Below are 23,123 nucleotides of genomic sequence, written 5' to 3' on the forward strand. Positions count from 1 at the left end.
CGGAACTGAGACTTCAGTTACTGTAAGTCGAAGGATTCAGTCCCACGCACTTATCTGAGCAGGATATTCTGTAGACGGCCCACCTCGGCGAGCTCGGGCCACTGTGGTGCGACACAACTTGGCCCGGTTTCCCATTTGAACCCGACTCAATGTATAACACGAGCCTTTGTGTTTGAAAGTGGGAGGATTTGTAACGGATCCCCGTCTATCTGTCCACTTTCCACAAGTGACACCGGCCCTCGCTGGCTTTTACTCAGGAGAGGCTCGATGGCCGTGATTATTTACACAGAGGGTTTCCTTCTCTTTCTCTCTTTTCTTACAGTCGGTCATTTTCATAAGGGATCATAATACCCTTGGACAGGAAGTATCTGGCTATATAGACTACACCCACAGACTCAAGACCCAAGACTTTGAACCATATTTCAGTGGAAAGAAGAGGCTGATGCCAGGACGCTCGGATTTATGGTGAGTCTCCTTCCACTGTAGCATGTCCACGTTGGTCGGGGAGGCCTCGACTCGAGTGGGATCTGACAAGATGTGAAGAGTAAGGAAATCTTATTATCCGGGATTAGAGATTCAGATTGTCGTGAGACACCAATATAGGCTTGGAAGGGCCAGAGTAGCAGATATGTACAGAAGCAGCTGTTGTGACCTCAGCGTGGATGTGGAATAAACAAACACTATTAAAGTAAAGCCACAGCGCCGAACCTGTTTGGACAAGACGTATGTTACTGAACTCATGATTTAAGCTGGAGACTTCTTTGAACGTTTCAGTAAATATGTTATCACAGCTGGATGTAATGACCTCAAGATTAGAGCCATTGATAGATACGTAGATCTGCTAATTGACTGATTTACTTTTGGAAACACATCAGCATTTCATGTCTCATGTCGTCACACTGTTGTTTGCCAATCGTAGATCCATACTGGTGCGAATTTATTGCATATGTGTGCATTTGTTGCGGGTTTCTGGGTTCTTTAGGGGATTTTCCAAGTATAAAGTTGAAATACGGCTAATGGAAAATTAAAGTCCCTCACCAGTCATTCATTAAACCCAAAAAATTCATGTCTGTGGAATAAAGTTACACATTTACGAGCGTTTTTTGACCTTTAAAATGGCTTTGTTGTAACTGTACACCATTGCATCATTGAGAATTTACAGATCGAGCACACCAGCTCACCTACAATGCTGCTCAGATATTGTGAAACTCCCTTATTCTACACAATTATGCAATTCAGCCGTAAGTATTTGGACCAGAAACCGATTCTGAAGAAGAAAATTGACAGGAAGTCCCACTCTGCAAGCTGGTAGGACTGTTTCTTTGGGTGTACAAAATCCTGGAAGTTTTAAGGTGATGCTGACAGAGTATTTCACTCATTATGTCCACCATATGGACACGTCAACAAGGTAAAGTATGATCAAATTCAAGACCAAATTCTTAAGTGATTTCAGATTTTGGTTGAACAAAACATACAGATTAGAGATGTCCTGAAGGATCCAGATGACCTGTATTGAGGCCAATCCAGGCATTTTTATTGGACTGATTTAAGCAAATCCAAATGAAACTGTTAAACTGCTCTCCTTTATGTCACATCTGTGGTGTGAGCATTCCCATGCAAGTAAAAATTAGTGTTTTTGTGGTTTCTTGCAAATTTTAGCTTGCACTGTGACTTAAAAACGAGACAATAAGCTTGTCTGTTGTTGGATTTGTTTGTGTGTTCAACTAAATTGGAAAATCATCATGGTTTTAAGATTCTTGACCAATTAGACATTGCATTATTGTTTTAGAGGGCGAAGGTTAGCATTTTCTTTAACCCCATAAACTTACCAATGAAGCCCGCAGTCCCTTTTATTTATTCTTTTTTTACTAATTATCTTAGTAAACAGGAACAAATTTAGTATCACAGGGTTCAGAAAGTTGCAGTTTTTGCAAAAATAACATTGTTTTTCCGTTATTTCATGTGTATTTTGCACTAGACCAGCTTAAACACAGACTAAAGTCATGGCGATCACTCTAAGTCTGTCAGAATTTTGATAGCAAAAGTTGTAGAAGTACAAATGATAAAGACCTTTTTCATACTGGAAAATGTTAATTCTACCTTTTTTTTAATGAAGGCTTCTTTTATAATTAACCGAATAAGAAAGTAGAAAAGGTTAGCACACAAGAAAAACCTTAAATGGCAATAAAATATGAATAAAAAGTTTGTTAAATAATAAAAAACCTTTATTTAGAGCATTTAGGTTTTAAAAACAAATGAATTAAGTAAAACAAGAGCAGCTTTAATTAAAATAGGAGGAAATTAACAACCTGAGTTGCCCGATAAAGATAAAAATTAATCAAAATTTTGACCATTTTTGGATGTTATTGAGTAAAAAAGTGAGAAAAACTGGATTTTTCAAGTAACAAAACTTAGCCTCTGCAGAGCAATGCAATAATGAGAATGTGTTTGGTAAAATAAGTAGTGCAAAAACAGTCAGAAAACAGAATAGAAATGCATATATAACTCGGTGTCAATCACAATATACAGAGAGAAATCACCATCCAACCTGACAGTGATTATATTCTAATTGTAATGAGGCAAAAATCATCAACTTCAAATGCCCACTGTTCTGTTTCTGATGCTTTAACAAGAAGCATTTCTTCTTTTTTTCTCTCTCTGGTGAGGTCAAATTCATTCATATAGTAGAAGTTCAGAAGCTGCAGTAATTTTAGTTCAATCACGACATTTTAGCCATTTTTTTTTGCTCTAAAATAAAAGAAGTTAAAGCTTCAGTTTATCTGCACTATCACTAAATGTGAAGCTTTTGCTGAACAGCCACTAAATATCTGACGTTATAGAGAAACATTTGCTGTAAATCCGGCCTGTTTAGCCAGGATACACGGCGTTCTGCACGTTTTGCAGCAGCGGGTCGAGTGCCGGTCGCACAGTTTGTGTCCAAACCGCGGCTGAACTGCTGACCTTACAGGTGTCCGCTAACATCTCGCTGGTGTCGCTTGGTGGGGCAGGACACATCTTTATAACTCCATCAGGCCAATCGGGGGAGCTGTGTACATGGAGAGCTGTCAGCAAATTACCAGAGCCAAAACCATCCCCACATTCCACACGCTGCTGCTTACTAACATGTTACCAGCATTTCAGATACGTGTTAGAAATCCCATGAGGACAAACACCAGCGGACAGGGCTGAGAATGAGAGCGAGTTACAGGGTTTTGTTCAGAGTTCAGCCAAACGGCACGCAGCCTGTATGACCTCGGTGACGGAGGGAAGAGCACGGCCTCCGATATGTACAGATTTTAGGGGAAAATATAGCTTTTTTTCTGCTCATTTCTGCAGTTTCATTTCAGTTATTAGGTTTAACTTTTGCTTACCAGCATTGTGTGAAATCTGACATCATGTTACAACATCAGGAACATTAAATACAGTATCTATCTATTACAGATGTATTAAACAAGCGCTCAAATGTATGATTGGAAATGAGAAATCATACATTCACTGCAGGGGAAAAACCCTTGTGGACATTTGCAGATATATAGACACAGAAAAGTTTAAAGATTCCTGAAGAAATCAAGTTTTTGCCGAACATTTTTCTAACTTTAAACTTTATTTTCACTCTCAAACAGATGGTTTAGGCGTCTTAGCTATACTGCTTATTTGTGTGAAGTGTCACTGGAACAAACAAGAAAATATATAAAGCAAAAACAAAAGGAAACATGTAAAATTTATTGATTGGCTAACCGTGATTCATTCACAAAATGACAAACGAAAAACAAAATGACAAGAGCGAGAAACAAAATGAAAAAGAGGCAAACGACACGAAACAAAACAAAAAAGATGAAAAAGTTACAAAAAAATAGACAACAAAAATGAGACAAATTACATAAATGATAAAAACGAAACAAAAAAAGACACAAGCGAGAAACAAAATGCCAAAAATGGCCAAAAAACACAAAATGACAAAAACAATACAGAAAACGAATAAAGCAAAACACAAAATGAGGAAAAAAATAAGACAAAAAACAACAAAAACAAGACACAAAACAGCAAAAATGAGAAGCAAAATGACAAAGTGAGGAACAACATGACAAAACAAAAAAACAGACAAAGTTACAAAGCGACAAAAAAATTGACAAATGACACAAAATGACAAAAGTGAGGAACAAAACTGCAAAAACATGGACAAATGACACAAGCGAGACAAAATAAGACACAAGATGACAAAAATGAGACATAAAACACAAGCGAGACATAATGGAAACAAAAAAAAACGACAAAAACATGAGACAAACGACAAAAGTCAGATAAAAAAGACAAAATATTACCAAAAAAATGAGACACAAAATGACAAAAGAAAAATCAACTTTTTTATTTTCTGATCAAAACAACTTGTCATGGTCTGGAAATTATTTTAAATTTAAAGTTTTACTAATTTACAATTTGCAGTGAATGTCTTCTCTGTGATTTTTACTCTTTACAAAGTCGTCCTGCTGGCCGGATTGGACCCTCTGGAGGCCCGGTTTTGGCCCGCGGGCCTCACGTTTGACACCCCTGGATTAGCGGATAAAGTGAATTCATTAAGTGTTCAAACCTGCTGGTTAAGACTCTGAGATGCAGTTGAAGAAGCACGACGTTCACGTTAAAATCCAACATGGCGGTTAACAGACAAGAACGACAGTCGGCGTAGTTTTATTTTCGGAGGCGGTTTTTTTCCTCTTCCGTTGAAACCAAAGTGTCAGACATGCCGGGCTTTGTTGTTTTATTTATCCATTTCTCACCATGTGCTCCGACACACAACCCGGCTCGTGGCCTTGAACTCGTCCTCCTCTCGGTCGAAGCCCTAACAAGCTGGAGCTGTGAGTCACTGGGCGAGCACGCCTGGAGGTGCAGCTGACTCCCTAATGATGCTTTTATGAGGCTTCCCCCCTCCACCTCCTCCACCTCCACGGGTCTCCCTGACTTCACACTCCCCTTCATGGCTCGCTTTTCCCCCTAAAACTCCATCAGATTTACACATCTTCCCAGTCTTTGTTTCCGTGTGCTTTGCTACCTCTCTCCCCCCCGCTTCTTCTTTTTTCATTTTTTTTCTTCATCTCTGTCGGGAACAATAACACCCAGTGTGGTTGCCGCTAAGAGGGAGCAGATGCTGGAGCTGCTGCCCACTCAGTGCACTAAACCTCCCACCGCAGGACTCTGAATCCTGTCCCTCCTCCTCCTCCACGGCCACAAAGAACACAGAGCAGGGACACCAGCGCCAGCTCCGGCCTCCACCTCCAGCAACGGAGGGTGGATAGGTTCTCAGTCTGGAGGGCAAAAAAGCAGCAGCGGAGTGTCTTCCTGGAGCAGATATCAATTGTGTGAAACGTAAAAGCATGTTTTTAGCCTCCGAGTTTGTGCAGAAGGTGCCGTTGCCCTTTCCAGAAGCATCAAACTTCACTTTCACTTTAAAGTTTCAGTTTATTCCTTTGTAAAGCTCCAAGTTCTTCACCAGCACAGGATTTTGCATGACTTTAAAGGCCTTCCAACTATTATTTCTCACCTCAACTTTCAATTCCAACCTAAATATACGCGAAGAGTTGCAAAAATCTGAACCACAGCTTGCATTTTCTGGTGTTAATTTGATCTTTGTCTCATTAATTTGCCCTCGCAAACTCCAAAAATTGCACTTTTAAAGCTACATTTTGAATTTTTCTTCCTTCCTTTTCCAGCATATTCTATAGGAGCAGCACGAAGCAAAAAAAAAGTAAAATCAGCTAGTCTTGATTTATTTTAGCAGGCACACCGAGTGGGTGGGACATATAAACATAATTTGTAAAGGCATATGCTGTAAGCCTCTGACCTCCACGGGAAACCTGCTTAAAGTAAATCAAGAGCAGAAAATATGACATCCAGGATGCAGAAAGAGTAGCAGCTACAGCACAAATTGCAGAATAAGGTGCTTTTTGACGACCTCCTGCACAAACCGATGATGCGAAATGAATGTGGAGCTGCTTTAGAACTAAAACCTGACGTTCAAACTGCAGATGTACGGTGAAAATGTGAGTTTTTCCAGCTCTGCAGCCCTGCCCGTCGTCTAATTAAGCCGCAGATCTGCAGCTCTGAGCGCCCAGCTTCCTGCCACTCCAGATGTGCCTACAGCATCTCTGATGTCTATTTAATGTTCACCAGCAAAGTGACCATCTGTTTATGCGCTCCGGCTGCTCCCCTCCAAACTCTTTATCTCTGCCTCTCCTCAGCGCCTGTGTTTGGTCGAAGACTTTCAGGAAAACCAGGCAGCATCTCACGATACGGGAGTCTTAATTGATTCTCTGTTTTTACTTCTACTTTCCTTGAAATTATGGCTAAAGATAAATCCAGAAGTGGTGTTGATTTTCATGTTCAGCGTCTAAATCTCAACCATTTGAACTGCAGATACACAGTGAAAACGAGTGCTTTAAGGGTAAATTTATACCTGATAAACCCTTGAGGATGCTTGCAGTGTGAAGATTCCTTAAGAAATCAAGTTTTTACAGAATTCTTTCTAACTTTAAACTTTATTACTTCCAAATACAAGAGGTGCTCGGTTAATGACATCATCAACCTATGGTGTTTCGTCATTACGTCAGAACTGATTACATGGAACTAGCTGGTGAATGGACAAATACGTCGTCACGTGGCACTATAAGACAGCTTTGTTTACATTTTCCAGTTGTACGCCACCTTGGATTGTGCTACATTTACTCACTTTTTGACTTCATTATGGCTCCTAAGTCAGACTCTTCTGATGCTTCGAATTAAAGGAAAGTCATCTCAATGAAAGTGAAATTACATATAATAAAACGCTCAAGTTGTAAAAACAGTGCAACATATTCTGTTATCTTCTTGTAAAATGACTGGAGAATTGATCGATATCGTGATGCACATAACGACTTTATTTGCATTTTCCCTGGAGTTCGGACTTGGGGCAAAAATCGACTTACGTCAACATAAGTCAAGGACCCCCTGTATGTGTTTTAGATAACTTAAACTGTCTCTTTGTGTAAAGTCTCACTGGAACAAACTACAAAATACATAAAGCAAAAACAGAAGAAAACTGAAGATCTAGAGCGTATCGATTGTCTAGCCTTTAGTGGCTTTAACGTCAGGTTTAACTCTGGATTACACCTTTAGAACTTGACATTTAAGCTGCAGATTTATAGTGAAAATGTGTGTTGTAAGGGTAACTTTATGTCAGCTAAACCCTTGAGGACTCTTGCAACTTGAAGATTCCTTAAAAAATCAACTTTTGCCCAATTCTTTCGAACTCTAAAGTTTCTTGTCAGGCAGCATCTCATGATACAGGAGTCCTAATCAAATCTCCGTCTTTATTCCTACTTTGCTTGAATTACGGCTAAAACTAAACCCAGAAGTGATTCTCATATTCAGCGTCTAAATCTGATTCGGATAACTCTGTGAATCGCTGAATAATGTAAATATCCCCCTCGCTGTGGGCCTACTGTGTGCATTTGGCGACAGGCTGAAACATTGGATTTGAAGGATCAGCTCGGTTTATAGCGCATGCCTCTGGCCGAGCCAAACCCACGCTGCCTCCACGCTCAGCCTCTGCGGTGCACCTGTGTGTCTGGCTTCATTTTCTGCTGTGAAAATATTTGCTCTGCTGTCCCGTTTTATTAACTTCTAATACAAAAGAGAATCTGTTCCAGCTCCGGTGGGCGCTCCGGCCGCCCCGGTCCTGCAGCATTGTGTCCGGGGCTCCCAGCAGCGGGTCGGCGGGACGTTCTTATCCCGGCGGAGTTTGCCAGCTTGATAAATATTTGCTGGTAAGCAGGAACATTCCTCATCATCTCCGCTGCTCACACATGGCGAGCACATATTGGCTGCATCCTCAGGGTTTAATCCAATCAGACTGTTTTGTTTTCTCCGTGCTGATAATGTTTGGAGCGTTTCATCATCGTCATCACAAACCTTTTTCCATTTTATTTTCATGTCTTTGCGAGTAAAGCCCCTCTGGTTCCTGATTAAACCCGTAAAAATTCATCTCTGTGCATCAAAACTATAATTAGAGGCTTTTTTCCCTTTGAAATAAGCGTGTAACGGACTCTACAGTGTTGCATTCTTCCTGTATTTCCACCAACCTCTACACTAGTTGCTGCAGCTCGAGCACACCAGCTCTCCAAACTCCACTTAAACACTGTAAAACAACGGTGTTAAACATGCAGGCATGGGCCAAAAGCAGCCTCCCACAGGTTCCGAGACATTAACTGTAAATTGTAAAATTTAAAGTCATTTCTAGACCATGACACGTTGTTTTGATCATGAAGTAAAATACCAGATTGTTCTTTTCTCATTTCGTGCCTTGTTTTTGTAATATTTTGTCTTGTTTTTGCTGTTGTCTGACTTTTGTTTATCCCATGTTTTATCGTTGTTTCTCAATTGTCGTTTTTGTCTTTTCTTTTTGTCTTGCTTGTGTTTTCTGTCTTATTTTAGTCATTTTGTGTTTCGCGTTATTTGTAGTTTTTTCTCGTTTTTGTCATTTTGCGTCTTTTTCTCGCTTGTCATTTGTCCATTTTTTTTACACTTTGTGTTTTTGTCATTTTGGTAATATTTTGTCATCTTTTTGTTGCATTGTGTATTTTGTGTTCTACATGCATGACACACAGGCGTGTGTTATGCATGTGCACGTTATGTACGGATACCAAATCATGTGATCTAAATATGTCGCGGGCGGCGGGAATTGATGGGACTCAGAAACACCCCCACAATTTAATCAATTGTTCCTTGTATCATTTCTGATGGATAAGTCCTCAGTGGTGGATTTGTAGTAGGATCACAATCATGTGATCATCAGCTGGCAGTTGATGTAGTGTTCACTTGTTGTCATGGTTACAGTGACGCCGTGCTGCTATCTCTCAATGATACAGAAATCTTTAACAAATCAGAGGATCCAGACTATAAGCTGCATCACTGCCAAAATCTAGTCACTTGGTCCTTGTGTCATTTCTGACCTTCCCTGAAAATTTCATCCAAATCTGTTGGTCTGTTTTTGAGTAGTGTTGCTAACAGACAAACAGTTGTCACATAACTCCGCCTTGTTCCTTGGTAGAGTAATTAGATAAAAACCGGAGGATCTTTTAAGACTTAGCATGTGCATTATTATTGAACTGTAAAGAGAAACAAATACTTTGAATATCTCAAAGTCTGTCTCTTTGACAAAAATCTCAAATTTGCAACCATTTTTTAAATGTTGATTGAAGTTTTTGGTCTTGTCGCCTGTATTTTTTTGGTGTTTGACCTCTAAACTCTTTTGGTCAACACTCTCTTAGCCTCTGCAGCTCCAGTCCAGTGGACTATGTTCTAACACCCAGCTGTGTCGCTGCGTTATGTAATGTGTCTGGACACTGTGAGAGTGTGAATGTGCAGCACTTTAAAGGACATGAGGTCAAACTATAAAAACATCATGCATGAGAAGGTGTCACCTCACCTGTGAGTCATGCTGTAATGGGCTCCAAATTAGCAGCTCACAAAAAAGAAATGAAAAACCTGATGTAATGGTCAAGATGCAGCCTAATTTTGGAGTTAAAGGGTTATTCTGTATAATAAGAAATGTCCATAATCTGCTTTCAAAACAGCTTTTTACTTGGGTGTTTATTTCCCAATGTATGTAAAAGTTTATTTGCTATAAGAAAGCAATTATTTTTAGGAATGCAGCCAACAAATAATCTGTCTGCAGCCACTTAAATGCAGGATTTTGCTGCCTTTTCTAAAGAATTGCAAACCAAATACAGTACCAGTGAATTTTTGACTACTGCTCTCTTTTCTGTTGATTTCTAGCAATCAAAACGCATTAAAGCACCTGATTCTGAACCAAAAAGGTACCGATTAGTGCAATTATTAACAGATTTCCAGGTGAATCCAAAACTGTTTGTTTTTTGACTGTTGACTGGACAAACAAAGACACGTTTTGGACTTACCATAGAACAACTTTAGCAAATATTTAGAGCAACTTTAATGAATTTAGAGGAATTTTAACTATTCTAGAGCAACTTTTACTTATGTAGAGCAACTGTAACTCACTTTTGAGCAACTTTAAATAATATAGAGCAACCTGAATATAGGAAAACTGTAACCAAGATTAGCTTGAGCTAATATAGAACAATTTTAACTCCTTTAGAGCAACTTTAACTCCTTTAGAGCAACTTTAATGTAGAGCAACTGTAATTAATATCAATTTTAGCTCATATAGAGCAACTTTAACTAATTTGGAACAACTTCGACTAATGCAGAGTAACTTTAACTAATATAGAGGAACTTTACTATAGAACAACTTTAATATCAACTTAATATAGAGCAACTTTAACTCATTTAGAGCAACTATAACTAATATAGAGGAACTTTAACTAATTTAGACTTTGACATTTCTTTTAGTTTATTACTTTGTGAATCTTGAGTTTCTTCTCTGACTCTTATTTGAGCCAAACAACAACTGATATTTACCTCCCATTACGTCTGTTGTGTTTTATTGTTTAATAGAAACATTACCAGATTCCCAGCTGAGACCCAGAGTGATGATGAAAAGCTCTGAGGAGTGTGTAGGTGGGCGGTTAGATATGGCTTGTTAATGGGCCTGTCATGGCCTCTCTGTGATTTGTCGCTGAATTAGACCCTCAACGCCCCCCCCCCCAAAAGGCTTAACGGTAATTTCAACTCATTGCTTCGAGCCTCTCAACACTGAAGAGGCCTTTGTGATTTACACTGGAAACATTAACTTCAGAAACAGTTGCTGGACTATGTATTCTGTAGCCTTTAAAACAGAAGAAAAAAAAAGAAGCAGCTGAGCGAATACACATGCTAGGTATTTGCTCTTTTGTGATATATATCATCCAGCGCTCGGACTCCAGCTCCTCTGAGCCCTATAATGAGACTGTTGACATTACCCTGGAAAATGACCGCCTGGAGATAACAATAGAGCTAAGCACGGTAACTATGGAAAGTGAAAGGACACAGTGCACGTGTCAAACGGCCGCGGTAAACGCACAGGGGGAACCAGGAACCGGCGCTGGGAGCACCGTCATTGTTTCCACCAAATCCAGGTTCTCACACTTTTACTGGTCCATGTGTCTGGGTGTGGTGCCATCCAGCTGCTGGAGCTCGCTTTGTGACCCAATGTGCGCCGACCGTGCAGTCGAGTTACCGTGGTGACAGTTCATATGGGACGAGCGGAGGGAGGTGGGCCCAATAAACGCGTCCAGGCAGCGTACGAACAAAAAAAACACTACACTTTTCCGTCAGTCTTTTTCATGTGCGGTGCTAAAATATCTCACATCTGTCCCGTTCCTCCGGCAGAGCTGAGCGGTTCGCCATGGAATAAAAGTGGCTGACCAGAAAAATGTTAATTGTTGTATGGCATTTCGGTATAAATAGTCGCTCAAACACTGTCAGATCTAATTTACAAAGAAGAAGGATGCATGTGTCTGAGAAGCACAAGTCTCGCACAATATAATTTTCTTCTGCGTTTTAAAAGGGAAAAACCTCAATTTGTATTTCATAATTGGGACATTGCAGCAATCTATTCTGAACCTGCTTCACTCGGCTCTGCTGGCAGCTTGGATCCAGACTCCTCGTCCTATCATACCTTATAATTTTATGCATCAGTGTATTTCCCCACACAGTTTGGACTTTTTCGGAGGCGTCCGGAGTATGTGTGTCTAAGGCGAGGAAGATTACTGTGATAGCTGGCGGGAGATGGTTGACAGATAACCGAAACATCAGACAGTGTCCGGTGACACATTTTCTGAAAGCCGTTGTAGAACAGCAGCATGAAAATATAGTAAGACGAAAGATAAGTGGACGATAAAGATAAAACCTTATTTTGTGTGCTTCTGTACCACACTAACATCAGATATGGGCAATTCTAAGGTCTTGCCATTTTAGGAAGTCAAGGTTCAAGTCCAAGTCTTTGGTCAAAGCCAATTAAAACAATATTAAGTCAAGTGATAAATCGGTTTAATCAGTTGAGTCCAACACAAGCTCAGAACTTTTTAAGTCAGTTGAGATGAGTTCAAGTCCAGCATCTGCCAAAGCAAGTAGGAAGTGTCTCAAGTCAGGTGAATCAATCAAGTTTTTTTTTAAATTTTAAAGTACTTAAAGTCAGATATTTGAGAAAGTCATGTCCGCATCCTTCAAGACAGGTCCAAATCAAGCATTTCGTCAAACTTAGTCGAGATGACTCTAAATCCAGCATCAGCCAAAGTAAGGAAGTGTCTTGAGTGCTTGGTGAGTCTAAGTCTTGAATGAGGTGAATCAATCAAGTCCTCCTTAAGATTAAAGTACTTTGAGTTGTCTTAAGTCAGATATTTGAGAAAAAAAGTCCATGTCAAATATCCTTTAAGACAGGTCCAAATCATGTCTTTAGTTAAAGTCAGTCAAGATGAGTCCGAGTCCTAAGTCTGTCAGAGCAAGTATGAAGTGTCTCGAGTCCTTGGTGAATCCAAGTCTCAAGTCAGGTGAATCAATCAAGTTTGATGTATCCTAAGTCAGATATCTGAGAAAAAAGTCCATGTCAACATTCTTTAAGTCAAGTTCAAATCAAGCCTTGAGTCAAACTTAATGGATGAGTCCAAGTCTTAAGACTGTCAAAGCAAGTCTGAAGTCTCTTAAGGTTCAAGTGTTTGACGGCAAGTCCTGGACAAGTCACAAGTCTTTACTGGCAAATTACCAGAGACTGAGCACATCTTTCAAGTCTGACATTACAACTGTCTTTTCATCTCATATTTTTTCCTGTCACGTTTGCTTAACTATCTCATTCTATCTACATTTTTAATCTTCAGCCCTTAGTCAACATTTATTGTCTTTAAATGTGGTCAGCAATTTCTGGGTCTCTGTGTCACAATGTTGAGTCTATAGTGGAGATCACATCTCTCCTCTTAGTCTGAAAAGTGTCTTTGGGAATATGACAAGCAACCAGTCCAGGAAAATATGTTGTCAGGATACCAGCAGTAAAGTCAGGGTTGCTCTCACGTTATTGGCTGGAATACCTGACTCTTTTCATAGCTATCTTAAAACCCACCATTCTGCAGAAATATGTATTTACATTTCCCTAAATTGCATAGCGGGGGTCTGTGGGTTCTGGAAAAGGCCACATGGGTGAGTTTCTATACTGCTTTTGCTATATGTTTGCTTGTAATTTGTAGCAAGCACGCTTAATATGTTGCAGGCAGAAAATATTTTTACAGCTCGAATGCAAATGGGTATTTATGAACAGGTTTTATTTGCCACCAGAGATTACCTGCGAAACACTCTGCAGAAAACATCCTGACAGTTTGCCAAACAGCTGAGATATTTCAAAGATCGCAGGGGTGCAACAACGTAAATGAAAACATTTTGAGATGTATTCTACATAATGTGGGTCATTAATAGTTTATATCGGCTGTTAATCATCGATTCGCTCCAGCGAAGCATCGCGGCAAGTGAAATACAACCTGTAGGACGCTGGCTGCACTCCATCATGTTACGGTTCCATATTTACAGCTTCAGCCCCTTTAAGTCCCCAACACAATGCACCTCTTCTCAGATTTACGCCAAGCCTCCTCCCTGAGGTCCCACTTTGTTGTTGGACCACAAAATGCTGCTGGGGAGCAGCCAAGGCCCGCTACAGCAACCCTCATAAGACATGTGGAGTTGTGTTCATGGACAGCTAATGATGAGAATCTCTGAAAATCATCACCGTCGCCTGGAGAATACACTCCGACAAGACACAAGCGTTATTTACTGCTTATCACTGGCTGCAATAACACTCAAACCTGTTTGCTTTGCACGTTAAAATAAACCTTTTTGTCTAAGAACTTTTATTAAATTTAAATTATAAAGGTTTCAAACATGACAGGCTGTAAAAACACTATCTTGTGTAACCCTTTCCAGAACAAGGTATCGTGGTGCTTTACAGTAAAATATCACATTTCAGAACAGCAGGATAACAAAAACACTGGAGGAAAACGTGTTTTGCGACATCAATATGTCCCGAATTGAAAACGGTCTTGTAGCTCAATCTGGCCTCGTTTCATGTCGCGTTCGACAACAAATTTAAGCCAATTTGGTGTCTTTTCATGTCCATGTTTGGCTCTTCTCAGCCGACGGTCTGGGGAACAATGCAGTATTCAATGTAATGAGATGTTTTCGACTCCCAACCGGCCTCGTGTTTCACGTCAACAAAGACAGACGATCTGCCAATTTTACAGCTCAAGAATGTCAAGCTGATACGTTTCTTTTCATCTTTTTTTTTTCAGCAAATACGTTACCTTAAGCGAACTGTTTGAGGCTCCACTTGATCAGTAATCTGGATCTTGAACCTTGAAGTCCAACATTTTTGTCCCCCTGACTGTCACTGAGTTGCACACTGCCAAACAGAAAACCCTGAAAGGAAAGCGGGATCCAGTCGGATGCTGTAAATTAATCAGCCGTTTATTTTGGAATTCAAACCAATCTTTGGTTTCACTTGCTTATTAGTCACAGCTTTACTTACTTGCCTGCCTTGGTGAGCTCCAAAGCAGCGCCCTGAAGATTAAATTGGAACCAGACTTTTAACTTCTCCCTCTCGTTAAAAAAAACACACCACTCTGCAGGTTGCTCCACTTTCCTTTCATAACCAGAATATTGATCCGATAACGATGGCCGTTTAATGGTCTGTGAAGTTTTCTCTCCTGCGTGAAACATGCTAAGCCGTGACCTCGATGTGTTGCTTTAGAGCCTCTTGCACGCTGAGTGAGTCTCTGAAGGAAAATGGTCCAAAAAAGCAGAAAGCCAAAGGGTCGAATAGCACTTCAGTATTTTCTTCCTTATGAAAGTCACGCGAAATCTACAATATGTACTGGAAGGCAATTTTTTTTCTTCACCTTTCCACCAATACACCTGCAATGATTGCTCGGTTAATCGTCAAAGTCAAAGCTATTTCTTTGTCTTGAAATGTGGCTGGGATTGAGAAGGGTACTGCTGCACAAACATTCAGAGCATAAGACCATAAAGACAAGCGCAGAATAAAAGTATACAGACAATATAAACCCACTAAGACAGTAAAAACAAAGTAAAACACCTTCAATGTGCAATAACTCAATGTGCAAAGAGAATTATTAGCTTATAAAAAAAGTCATAAAGTGCAAAGAAGCGACTGCCACCAATCTTTCATGTCAACTGTTAAATTAATCAACTATTTTGTTTAATTGGTCAAGTCATAATTCTTTGATTTCAGCTTCTTAAATATGAATATTTCTGGTTTCTTTACCTCGTTTATGACGGTAAACTGAATATATTTGGGCTGTAAATGGAACAAGCCAGTTACAGGTGTTATTCTGGGCTTTGGAAAACACTAAAAAACAGGTTTCACCGTTTTTGGACATTTTACAGACCAAATAATTTGACAGACTAATGGACAATAAAACTAATCATCCCAATGTACCAATGGTGAGTATGTCTAAAACGGTAACAAAATGCTCGTCTAGTTCGAAAACGTGTTAACATGAATGTGCTATTCATTCATTCATTCAACGTAAAATTGCTGCCAGCACCTGAAAACTACAATCGTGTGCCATTTGTTGATTATTTCGATTTTAAATGAACCCACCAGCTCAGTCTTGAAATAACCCACAGATCATTTGATGCCTTTTGGAAGTCGAGTTAAAATCAGCGACTGTTGAGAGCTTTGGACACGACAGAAGAGGAAAAGCAGAAGGCAACACAAGTGGCCATAAAGCTTTGTTTTCCTGGTTCGCACAGCACTTCATCTAGAGCTGATCCGTTTTCGGCTATTTTTGTTTTACAACAGAAATATCTCCCCGTGTCACGGCACTCCCCCACGCTGCCTGAACGCTACGGGCTGCATCCTTTCATTGAAATACAATGCGTCTCTCTGAAGCAATAAGTGAGTGAGTGTGTGTGTGGGCCCAGAAAAGCAAAAACAACCCAAAACACAAGGCAGCACAGTCGGTGCAACACAAAACTGCCACTCATGCAGTTACCTCGCCATGTTGGGAAACTTTGAAAACAGCAAAAGCGTCGTCTCTCCAAAAAATGTCTCCCCAAACAGCTTCGCTCCCATAAATTGTTATTATCACAAAAGGTTCTTTGAGACGGTGAGCCGCTGCTGCCAGAACCTCCAGAGTTTCCCTTTTAAACGCGATGGCAGCTGTGCCATCGGGGTTTGTGGAGAAAGTAGAGATATCCAGCGAAAAGATGGCGAAATCGGCAATAATTCCACCCTGAAACCCCATCTATCGCCTATTTCTGCACTTTTTCTTGCAGCTATTACAACTGGAAGACACAGGTGTCCACGTCCAACTCGAGCCCCAACTTCGAGGTGATTTACGACGACCCCAACGGCCTTCTCTTCAAGAACAAGAGGGACAAGAAGATTCTGAATGTGGACCCTCTGGTGGGTTTTTCTCTTGTTGTTGCTGTTGTTTTGTTTTTAAGCCCAAATGGTGCCACTAATGAGGTCCAGTCACCTGTTCCATGGCAGTAAAATGGTCTTAGACAAGCAAAAAGACTCTCTTCTGCACGTTTTTTTACAACTAAGCTGCATTCTCAATTATATTTGAGAAACATGTTTTATAGTTATTCCTGCTTCTTAGCATGGATTTTACTGCTTTATTGTTGCTCCTTTTCAGACAACCAATCGTATACTAGATGGGGAGTCACCCTGGTAACCCAGAAAATGGAGGAGAAGCTTCAGACATGTAGCGATAGGTTGGAGATATTTCCTCACACTTGGCAGTAATTCTGGTGTGTTAAAGTGTCTAACAGAAGTCTAAAACTCTAACAAAGTGTGATACTTTCCTCAATCTAAGTACGTAATTTTGATGTCAAAACTTAAACGGAAAGCAAGTGAAAACCAAAATTAAAAACATCACAAAGAAACTTAATCCTGACGCTGAGTTCAAAGGACACAAACTCTGGTTTCCTAAATCAGACCACCTTTTCTGCCACAACGTAGGCCACAAATTATTTCCAAACTAAACTGTTTCTTCAAAAACATTTCTGAGAATGTTGCCTGGAAAATTCCAGACTGACTTTATTTCTGTATTAATATAAATACAAATAAAGGCAGTCTGGCATTGTGATGACAGGAGACGATTTCAAAAAGGAGGGGCTAACGAATGCAGCTTGAACGAGAAAGAACCAATCAGCGTAACACGGATGTGACACACAAACAAATCGACCTTGAAGTCCGTGTAGTCCAAACAACAATGGCATGCAGCCGAGAAAGCGTCGCGGTGAATGATTACTGCCGTTTTTGTCACAGAAATCTGCGAATACATGGGGTACTCGCAAGTACAACACTTATTTTTGAAAAGGCTACGCAACAAAAGACTCCTTCCGAACGATTAGCGGTGTTAGGAATAACTTTAATGTTTTTACGGGCGGTGCGCAGGTGTTTTATGGGTAATCCAGGCGCTGAAGATGACGCAGCATTAACTCCTGCCTCCCGTGCTATGATTGGTCGTACCAAACTTTCCCGGGAGGGAAACGCGATTCAATTCGCCCAATGCCAAACTGATTCTCCTATATCTCCTAACATGGAGATAGATTACATGGAGATTCAGTTTGGATTTTCCAAGCTACTGAGAATGCAGTTTATTTGTATTAAACTGTAGTTTTGTTAGGACAGAGTTGGACCAGGTTAGTCTTGAAGAACTGATTTTGTTGTCCTTGTAACTATGGTGACTTTATTTTCTCCCACTGTCACCAGATTTAACTGCAAAATGGTTGAAACTCTTCTTTTTCACGTCTATGCCAGCCTTCCTAGCTGACATATTATTTTGCAAGAAGTCTTTACATTAAGAGAAGTAGTTTAACTGATAAAGTAATCGATAGAGGTGGAAAAAGCTGAATAAAACGGCCACAGAAAAAGGAACTTAATCCTTAAACTGATGGTTTCTTGTACATCAAGGAACATAAACTTTTATCTTCTACCTCAGACTTTGTAGCTCTTTCAAACTCTCCACCACTGATCTTCTAACTCAAACTTTGTCCCATTTCAAACTGGCCTTTTCTGCCAAGTCACAGTAAAATAAAAATATAAACAAAAGTACAATAAAATTATTGCTTTCTAGTATAATATTGAGGAACAGTAACAGGGTTTCTTAAGCTGCATGTTAGGTCTGAAGCAAACAGGAATCAGTAGGTAACAAGTTCATCTTTATCCTTTTTTTCAGATGTTTAAAGTTTTGGAGGTTTTTGATAATTCAGTTTTCAAAAATTAAAAAGTGAACATCAACATATTTCCAGAAAACTCCTCTGGTTTCTCTAGATAATGCACAAATGACTTTTTATTCAAACTAATATTCTCCAAAGAAAGACATAAGATTGACTTTTAAAGGTGTTTTTTGTGTGGATGAAACAGAATATTTTTCTAAAGGATCCTTTTAGAACTAGAAATCAAATCTCATTGCGTCAAGACACCTTTTTGCCACAATATGCCGTTCGTTTCATGTGGCTAATATCCTTTAAATTTCAAGTCTTTACTTTCTCTCACTGTCACCAAATTTAACTGCAAAATGGTTGAAAGTCTTCTTTTTCACATCTATAACAACTTTACTAGCTGACAAGTTATTTCAGGAGAAGCCTTTACTGTAAAATAAGTAATTTAAGAGATAAAGAAATCAGTGAAAGGTGGAAAAACCTAAATTAAACAGTCACAGAAAACAAAACTTAATCCTTAAACTGATGGTTTCTCCTTCATTACGCAACAAACTCTGGTCTTCTAATTCAGGCTTTATCCCTTTATTTTTTTTGCAAGTTATTGTATTATTCGCTCCCTTAAAAACATATTTTGAGACTGTAGTTGTCAGCTTTAGGAGTATCTTTAAAAAACTGATTCTGTTGTTCTTGTAGCTCCTTTAATAACATGCTGTTCATTTCATGCCTTTGTTTTCCCCCAGTGTCTCCAGATTTTACTGCAAAAATGTCAGAACTGTTCCTTTTCATGTCAACCTTACTAGCTGACATTTAGAACAAGAAGTCTTTCCTACAAGTCTAAGAGGAGTAGTTTAAGAGATAAAGGAAGCAGTGGGAGGTGGGAAGATATTTGTTTTCCACCTGCACAGAGATCAGAGGATCAAGGGGTCGAGACAGGTGCTTCCTCCAGACGGGGGCCCTGAAGAATAAAGACTGACAGCCATGGGTTTTTTTTTCCTCTCCAGTTTCCCTTCTTTGCTGGGGGGTAGGGAAGTAGCTGGTGGGGCTGGAACTATTTTGAAATTGCAGACAGAGCTGTGGGGACTGCGTTTTTGAGGCCAAGCGCTAAAATGGCAGCGCAGCGTTGGAGCTGTGGTCGAGCACCGCCCCGACCAGGCCGTCTATTAAAAACACAAGCCAAGGCAGAGGAAGCCAGACACAGCAAACCGCCCGAGTGCCCAGAAGAACCCAGATTGGCTCGGCACGGAGCGGCACAGGACCCATCCGGCCTTTAACCCACCATGAGCTCACTTTGCTGCTCGGGGCGGCCGCAGATCCGCAGGGGGAATCTTCCAGAGTCAGAGCTCGGATCGACTCGTTTTGGGCAGTTTGTTTGCTTTTCTGCCTTTGTCGTGACTATTTTTTTCAGTTAGCGCCAAAAAGGAGGGTCGAGGTTGTCATATTTCAGTTATGACAATGGCTTGATTGGCTTTAAAAAGTAAAAACAGGAAGTTAGATGATACACTACCAGTCAAAAGTTTCAGAACATCCCAATGTTTCATTTTTTTAAAATTGAAATTCAAGTAATTCAAGTCCAATAAAGAGCTTGAAATGGTGCAAAGGTAAGTGGTGAACAGCCAGAGGTTTAAAAAAGGTAAAGTTACTCAAAACTACAAAAAAATGTACATTTCAGAATTGTATAGAATTGCATTACTTATAGCTTTACATTGTTAACCCATTTCTTAATCCCTTTTTCAGGGAACAAGAAATGGGTGAACAACTTAAAGCTGTTCTGCAGCAATGGAGGTTGATCGAGCCTTGAAAGTTGGTGCTACCAAATCCTACAGTTGTTCCAACGTTTCTTGATTACTTGCATCCTCTTCTGTCTGCATAAAAGTAGTGTTGGAACACACCATGGTACCAAACCCTCCAGAGCATTATTAAAACAGTGTTGTACTGCAGAAAGTGGTACTTTCGCTCTGGATGTGAGAGACGCCTGGTGCTTCCAGCCCAGCACGGCTCGATATCTCTAGCCAGACTCTTCTCCTCTGTTGTTCCCAAATGGTGGAACAAACTACCAAACTCTGTGTGTTCTGCTGAGTCCCTTTCTACTTTTAAGAGATAATTGAAGACTCAATTGTTCAGAGAACACCTAGGCACTTAATCTGACTCCACCTTAGGGGTAGAATAAGTCAGGTGGTCTAAAACCCAGCACTTATTTAGCACTGACAAATTTAAAAAAAAAAGGGGGGGGGGGGGGGTGGCAATTCTTCTGTAACTTGATGGCAACACCTTTGACCAATCACACTTGAAGCACTTTTTGCACTTTCTACAGGTTTTTCCTTATGTCTGAATTCTTGCTTGTGTTGTGCGTCGCTTTGGACAAAAGCATCTGCTAAATGAAATTGTAGATTGTAGTGTGTTGGTATAAAAATGACAAGGAAAGGACAATTATCAGTAGAAGAGAGGCAGACCATGATAACACTTAAAAATGTAGGTCTTTCCTTCAGAGAAAGTCCAGGTGTCAGAGTCCACTTATCTTCACCATCAAAAGGAACTCGGAGACTGGAGGAAACTTTGACAGAAGACCCAAAGCCACAACAGAATCAGAAGACGAGTTTCTGACAGTCAACAGCTTGGAGATAGGAGCTCACAGGACAGCAGCTTCATAGCGATCATAGTAAGAATTCTCAGTTTAACTGTGAAGAGAAGATTTGGAGCTGCAGGTTTGACAGGTGGAGTTGCAGCAACAAAGCCACTGCTAAGACGTCAGAATGAGAAAAAGAGGCCTGCCTGGGAAATGAAACGCCACCAATGGACTGCTGAAGACTGGAAGAAGGTATTATGGACTGAGGAATCAAAATGTGAAATCTTTGGTTCATCGTGCACGAGTTTTGTACACTGGAGTCAGAGAAAGGACGGTTTCTCAGTGTGTGACATCAACTGTCAGACATAGAGGAGGAAGTGTGGTGGTCTGGGGCTGTCTTGCTGGATCCAGTGTCGGTTCTTGTACAGAGTGAGAGGAACCCTGAACCTAAACATCTACCACAGCATTCTGCAGCTCCATGCAGAACCCTCTGGTATGTTCCGAGTCAGTCAGAGGTTCATCCTACAGCAAGATAATGACCTAAAACACAAGTCCAAGCTCTGCCAGAAGTACCTTAAGAAAGAAGAACCAGATGGTGAGTTTGAAAACATGGAGTGGCAGCACAGTCTCCAGACCTAAACCCCATGGAGCTGGTTTGGGATGAACTGGACAGAAGAGTGAAAGCAAAGAACCTACAAGAACCATTATGGGAACTTCTGCAACAGAGATGGAAGAACTTTCTGAAGAATATTTTTTTTTGGGTGTGTTCAGCTGTTAAATCTGCCAAAGGTGGTACTTTAATGAGTCAAAAGTTTAGAATACATTTTGGTTTCTAAATAGATTTTTTTTAAAACTTCTTTTACTTGTTTGTTTTATGCTTTTATTTCAGAGTACAATGAAACATTAGCATGCATAATTTCCAACAGAAAAATCTGGGCGTTCTGAATCTTTTGACCAGTTTCCTCAAAAATCTTCCAGAATCAGAGGTAAAATCAACTCATTTTGGATGGTTTGTTTGCTTTTCTGCCTTTGTCATGACCATTTTTTTTCAATTTGAGCCAAAAAAAAATGGGTCAGGGTTGTCATATTTCAATTCTGACAAGGAGTTGATTGGCTTTAGAATTACAAACAGGAAGTTACTTAGATGATACGTGCTGGTTTCTGCAAAAAAAAATCTTCTAGAATCAGAGCTCAGATTGACTCATTTTGCGTGGTTCGTTTGCTTTTCAGTGTTTGTCATGACCAGTTTTTTTTTTCAATTTCAGCCAGAAAAGTGGGTCGAGGTTGTCATATTTTCGTTATGACAATAGCTTGATTGGCTTTTAAAGTAAAACAGGAAGTTACTTCAATGATCTATGCTGGTTTCTGCAAAAGTCTTCCAGAATCAGATCAACTCATTTTGGGTTGTTTGTTTCTCTTGCTTTGTTGAAACCAATTTTTTTTCAGTTTGACCCAAAAAAGGTAGCCGTTGTTGTCATATTTCAGTTGTGACAATGGCTTGATTGGCTTTAAAACTAAAACAGGAAGTTCGTTAGATGATGCATGTTGGTTTCCGCCAAACATAGACGCTCACCGTTAACCAACGTTTCCCCCTTTTTTCCTCCTTTTTTCCTCCTTAATGCGTCCATGACGTCATTTTTTTATTGCTCTATTTTTTTTTTAGCGCTCCTTTTGAACTCTTGCCTCACTTATTAGGACACCCACAAGTGTGTTTGAGGTAAAAGTGTAAATTGAACGTAATGGCTGGCTGTGGATCCACTCCCACCAGAAGCTTTTGACACACTTAGTCTTGAATAAATGCTCCCAGCTGGCAGCGGCTTCACATCTTAGCGGTGGGGCTGCGTCAGCTTTGACAGTCGCACTAACACAACACATGTTGGAAAATGAACAGTCGCTGTCAAATTACGCTGCCACCTCCCCTTTAATATACCTGCTATTACGGAAAGACGTGTTCTGGATATCTGCGGTTTGGTTTGATTGCTAACATGCTCCCTCTGTGGCAGCTGTCACATTTTAAACCTGCTGCAAAGGCTCGTTTTCTTATAATTAAGATTAAATCTAATAATTCTGTACAACAGGAAAGGTGTTCCAATAAGTCAACTCTGTCTTATTATGCACATTTTGAAGTATTGCATTCGAAAAACATCAAAATTCAAAAGAACTTCCCCAATTTTGCAAAGAAAACACAAATTTTTGCACTCATTTGAGGTGTTTGGAAACACCTTTTCCTTATGAATTATGATTTAGGGAATTATTGTACATGACCGATGTTGTCTTCACCTTTGGATGGCATGAGATCCCAACATGAGAAAATTAGTCTTCACCAACTAAAAACCATTCCTGAAGACATTTCTTCATCTTCTTTGGAGGTTTTTCAGCAAAGAACTGGTTTCAT

The 23,123-nt window shown here is 40.1% G+C and overlaps 1 protein-coding gene across 1 annotated transcript in view; it reads left to right on the forward strand.

Moving 5' to 3' along the window:
- cfap299 (cilia and flagella associated protein 299) overlaps positions 1-23,123 on the forward strand; it is a 122,800-nt gene that overhangs the window by 93,425 nt on the left and 6,252 nt on the right. The window contains exons 4-5 of the mRNA XM_022208259.2: positions 323-465; positions 16,267-16,396. Coding sequence (XP_022063951.2) covers positions 323-465; positions 16,267-16,396 — 273 coding nt within the window. The remainder of the gene's footprint in view (positions 1-322; positions 466-16,266; positions 16,397-23,123) is intronic.

Source organism: Acanthochromis polyacanthus, chromosome 7 (genome assembly GCF_021347895.1).
Source record: "Acanthochromis polyacanthus isolate Apoly-LR-REF ecotype Palm Island chromosome 7, KAUST_Apoly_ChrSc, whole genome shotgun sequence".
Taxonomy (NCBI): Eukaryota; Metazoa; Chordata; class Actinopteri; family Pomacentridae; genus Acanthochromis; species Acanthochromis polyacanthus.